Here is a 4,941-nt window from a genome sequence, read left to right as displayed (position 1 = left end):
GGTGTGTGGCCGGTTATCTGTCCCCTGGGCAGCCTGGCCAGGAGGGGGAGGAGGGAAGGAGTAGGAGGAGGGGAGAGGGAGTGGGGTGACATCCACCCGCACCCCCCTGCCTGGCCGACCCGTGACTAATTTAGGCAAAAGACAGCGTGGAGCTATTTCCATCCAGAGGGAACAGGTGCAGCGCCCCACCCCCACCCCGCCCGCCCACTTCACCGCGCAGCCGCGCTCCCCATAGGCGGTGGGCCGCCTCCCTCCGGGCGGCCTCCAGACTGCCCCAGCCTATAAAGGCGGGGGGTTTTCTCAATGAAGCCGGGACGCACTGCGGGGTCGGGCCCAGCCGGGCACCCGGGAGTCAGGAGTCAGCTTGCCAACCGCGGTCCCCGCCGCCCCTCCGCGCCGAGATGAAGTACATCGTGGGCATCGGAGGGTGAGCGGCCCGGGAGCGCGCGGAGGAGGGAGAGGCCGGCCGGGCGCGCCCCTGTGCCGGCCGAGCCGGCGGCCTGGGCAGGAGGCCAGGGGAATGAATGGAGGGCTGCCTGGCGCCTGGTGTCGCAGGGACCCGATGCCCAAGGTCGGAGTGCTGGGAGGGGGTTTCTGCCCTCTGTTGGGAAATTCCCCACTGGAAGTCCCTTCCCCACCCCGCACCCAGACTGGACTAGACTCCCTGGGGATAGAAGACTTTATAAAGCTTAGGCAGGTCTTCCGTGAAGCGCTGGGGGGTGGGGATGGGGAGACGCCAACCCCAGAGGCTCCTGGGCCGGTGGGGTGGGGGCCTCAGAGTGGCACTCTACTGGGTGGCACCTGCCTCTAGAAGCTCCTTCTGCTGACCTCAGGCAGGGACCTTGCTTTCCTGGGGGTTGTGGCCTTTTAGGACTATGCCTGGGAAGCATTTAGCAGAAGCCGGGCTGGCTTGGAGCTCCAATCTGGGAGGTTGCCCTGGGTCCACCCTGCATTTGCTTTAGTGCTCCATTACGCTCTTGAAATCCCTAACAGAATGAGACAAGGGCCCCCCTTTCTGTAGCCGGCCCTGAGGGCATGGCGAGCCTGTCAGCAACAACTCAAATTAACCTCAGGCATGCTCTAACCTGCTCCCCTTCATGTATGGAGGTCTCCTTTCCCACCAGCTCTTTTAAAAGCTGCAACTCCTTCCTTCCACACTCAGCTTTCCACTCCTGATTCCTGGGGCAGGGACAGCTAGGTCAAAGGGACACTCACGTCCAGGAAGTCCTGACAGTCACCCTTCTGTGTCCTTCGACGGCCCCAGTCTAGAGTCCTTAGGGTGACCATCATCCTGCTTTTCCTGGGGCTGAAGGAGCCCCAGGATTTGGGACTTTGGGCACTAAAACCAGAGATATCCCGGGCAGATGAGATTGAGCAGGTCACCCTGCTTTGCCCATTGTTTTTTGAGGATTTTTTTTTTTCCACACCACATGGCTTGTGGGATATTAGTTCTCCACCCAGGGGTCGAACTAAGGCCCTCAGCAGAGAAAGCATAGAGTCCTAACCACTAGGGAATTCCCACCCATTGTCCTAAGGTGACTGCCTCTTCCCAGGTTTGCAGTTTTCCACTTAGCACTTGCTTTAATAGTCTGGCTTTTTTAAAAAGGCCTGCAGAGGCTAGGTCACACGTGGGCCTCAGTTTCCTGGTCTGTAAGACCAGCTCCCAGCCCCACCTCATGGGTTTGCGGTCACACTGAATGAGTCCAAACACAGAAAGCAGTGCTTGCATGACCCCAGCTGAGACTGCATGTTAACTTGTCAGCTTGTTTTCACATCCTCTGCTCTTTTCTCTGTTTCTCCCCACCGGCAAGTGCAGGCCTGTGCCTGGCCCAAGTGGGCAGTGGGCAGCAGGCTGCCGGGCGGCCCAGGTTGGCCACTCAGAACCCCTCCCCTGACTTTCTGTTGCTATTGTTCAGCCGCTCAGTTGTGTCCTATTCTTTTCAGCCCCACGGACTGCAGCATGCCAGCCTTCCTTGTCCTTCACTGTCTTCCGGAGTTTGCTCAAACCCATCGAGCAATCTGAGTCAGTTCATTGAGTCAGTGATGCTATCCAACCATCTCATCCCCTGACTTTAGATGAATACCCTCTTGTGTTTTAGGTTTTAGTCTGATCCTGGGGGCCCCTCAGACCCAGACAGGCCCACAGAAGGGATCCAGGCAACCTCACAAGTATGCTCTGCCCACAGCATGACCAATGGCGGCAAGACTACCCTGACCAACAACCTCCTCAAGGCGCTGCCCAACTGCTGTGTGATCCACCAGGATGACTTCTTCAAGGTGGCTGCCCTGGCCAGGAGCAGGGGAGGGAAGCGCCCTGAGAAGGAGCCTCAGGGCAGGCAGACCCCTCAGGGGCACCCTGAGGCCGACGTTCTCAATTACTGAGCACCTACAATGTGCCTGGCAGTTCTCAGGGCACAGACGGGGAAACTGCAATTCCCAGAGGGGATGTGTCACCTGGGCGGTGCCCTTTATCCTCTGCACCTCCACTTTCCCGTCTGCAAAATGGGCTCTGAGCCCACCCTCGTTGCTTTGTGGAGGGTGAGGGGCAACTTTACTATGGATGTAACTGGTCCCCACTCCTGATTCCAGTAGTCATGAAGTTGGGGAGGGGGTTCTGAGTGCCTTGCCTGGGACCTCAGAGCCTGTGACTCTCAGCTGCAGGGGGACGGGGCAAGCAGGTGCCCCCGGACCCTCATAGGGGGCTCTCCGGGCGCTGTTCCCCCAGGGTGGGGTGAGGTGGGAAGGCGGGCACTGAGCCCGCGGCTTGGGCTCCTCTGTTTCAGCCCCAAGACCAAATAGCAGTTGGGGAGGACGGCTTCAAACAGTGGGACGGTAAGAATGGATGGCGGCAGCCCTGCGCCCCTGCCCACAGTGCCCCCCGGCCCCCACCCCACCAACTCCCTGTCTCCCACCCCCCAGTGCTGGAGTCCCTGGACATGGAGGCCATGCTGAGCACCGTGCAGGCCTGGGTGAGCAGCCCCCGGAAGTTCGCCCGCGCCCACGGGGTCAGCGTCCGACTGGATGCCTCAGACACCCACATCCTCATTCTGGAAGGCTTCCTGCTCTACAGCTACAAGTGAGCATCTCTGGATATGGGCCCCGGGCAATGCGGGCCCTCCTAGGTCACCAAGTCTCTATTTCGACAGACAGAACACTAAGGCCTGGGGGTGTGGGAGGCTTGGGATCAGGGCAGTGGGAGTAGGGGGGCGGGGGCAGGCCTCAGAGTCAGACCCAAGGGTCTGGGGCAAAAACCTACACCTCTTGGGGGAACTGAGTCTTCCGTCTTGGACCTCAACTTCCTCAGACAGAGCAGGCTGGGTGGAATCCCCAACCTTGCTGGGTGGCCCTGGGCAAGACACTGTACCTCTCTGGGCCCCCGAATTGGGAGAGAGGGATGACTCCACCCTCAGAGTAAGGGGGTGCAGTGGGCATAGCAAGAGACTGGCCACTGCTGGTCCCCCCACTCATCCCTAACTTAATCAGCCCAGACCCCTCGCCCCACCCGACCCTTGTCACCCAGGAACATCCCTGGAGGCTCTGGGGTTGTGTGCTCTGGCCCACGGGTGCTGACCATGTCCTCCCCCCTGCCAGGCCCCTGGTGGACTTGTACAGCCGAAGGTACTTCCTGACTGTCCCCTATGAAGAGTGCAAGTGGAGGAGAAGGTGAGCCTGGGGGGCCCTGTCTGCGTCCCCAGGGGGGACCAGGAAATGGGTTATGCCCGCCAGACACACGGCCTCCCTGAAGCTGCAGACTGCTTGGCAGCAGGCACTTGGGTGGCCAGTGCTGGGTTCCAGAGGCCCACAGCCTGGGGTCCAGATAGCATGACCCACCCCTGCCCTGCTGTGGGCATCTCCCAGGCCCACTGGGAAAAATGCTGGATGTTGAAGCACCCAACATGGGGCCCCTGACTTCGTGGGATCCCCGTTCCTGAACTAGTTCCCGCACCCCAGGTTCTGCGCTGGCACCACCCTCAGGTGACCTGCGTGTCGCTCATTCTTGCCCATCTCCCTCCCCAGTACGCGAAGCTACGCGGTCCCTGATCCCCCTGGCCTCTTCGACGGCCACGTGTGGCCTATGTACCAGAAATATAAGCGGGAGATGGAGGCCAACGGTGTGGAAGTGGGTAAGTCCCTGAGTGAGATGAGGCCAGCCCCTCCCCACCGGGACCTGGTCGGAAACCTGGAAGGCCTTCCCCGAGTCTCGCCAGAAGTCTCTCTTGCTTTGGGGCCCAGAGGCTGGCCTGTCCCAGCTGCCTAACTCTGCGGGTCTGCTTCCTCCTGACCCAGCAGTCCGCCAGCCCTGCTGTGAGCTGGTTGGCAGCAGCCCCAGGGAGCCGGCCCTCCCTTGGCTGAGCCCCATGGGCCTCTGACTACGGCCTTTCCAACTGCAGTGTACCTGGATGGCATGAAGCCCCGCGAGGAGCTTTTCCACCAGGTCCTGGAAGACATTCAGAACTCACTCCTGAACCGCTCCTAGCGAGGCCCAAGAGGAGGGGCCCAGCCCCCACTGCAGGGACCCACACACAGCTCCGGCCACAGCGCGGCCAGCGGGTGGCACTGCAGCCGGACACTGCATGACCATTCCCGTTGGGGAAGTCTTGTACTTATGAGAGTGGACGCCCCGCTCACGGCCCAGCAGCTTGGGGCCCACGATGCATCCATCCGTAACCTCGACGGCGGCTTACTTATTAAACCTGATCCTGTTTTTTAGTCGTTGGGGTCCAGCCTGTTGTGTTTGAGGTGCCGAGAGGGCCCCTCCCGGCCTTTCTCCTCAGTGTACTGGTGACCTCCGGGGGTGACGCTGAGAGCTCCGGGCAGTGGCAGTCTCCACCTGGTGGACTCACGGCAGCGTGGCCCTGGGTGGCTGCTTGAGGGTCTTTGGGCCTATTTTCCTCAAAAGGGAGATTTCCTGCCAGCTTTCAGCACATGGCGCAGCGCGGC

At 60.9% G+C, this 4,941-nt stretch overlaps 1 protein-coding gene across 2 annotated transcripts; it reads left to right on the top strand.

Annotated features, from left to right (window-relative positions):
- The first annotated feature begins 212 nt into the window (after nt 1-212).
- Nucleotides 213-4,710, top strand: NMRK2 (nicotinamide riboside kinase 2). Of its 2 annotated transcripts, none has more exons than XM_020895327.2 (7): nt 213-427; nt 2,187-2,277; nt 2,784-2,832; nt 2,920-3,076; nt 3,592-3,663; nt 4,018-4,124; nt 4,392-4,710. In XM_020895327.2, exons 1-7 carry the CDS (start codon nt 402-404, stop codon nt 4,475-4,477), a joined length of 588 nt encoding a protein of 195 aa, XP_020750986.1. In that variant the 5' UTR covers nt 213-401; the 3' UTR covers nt 4,478-4,710. The 2 variants fall into 2 exon arrangements, with proteins under 2 accessions (XP_020750986.1, XP_070321073.1); XM_070464972.1 differs by lacking the exon at nt 213-427 and adding an exon at nt 454-571.
- The last annotated feature ends 231 nt before the right edge of the window (nt 4,711-4,941 follow it).

This window comes from Odocoileus virginianus, chromosome 3 (genome assembly GCF_023699985.2).
Source record: "Odocoileus virginianus isolate 20LAN1187 ecotype Illinois chromosome 3, Ovbor_1.2, whole genome shotgun sequence".
Taxonomy (NCBI): domain Eukaryota; kingdom Metazoa; phylum Chordata; class Mammalia; order Artiodactyla; family Cervidae; genus Odocoileus; species Odocoileus virginianus.
Note: the sequence above shows the minus strand (reverse complement) of the source record. Positions and strands in the feature narration are given on the sequence as shown.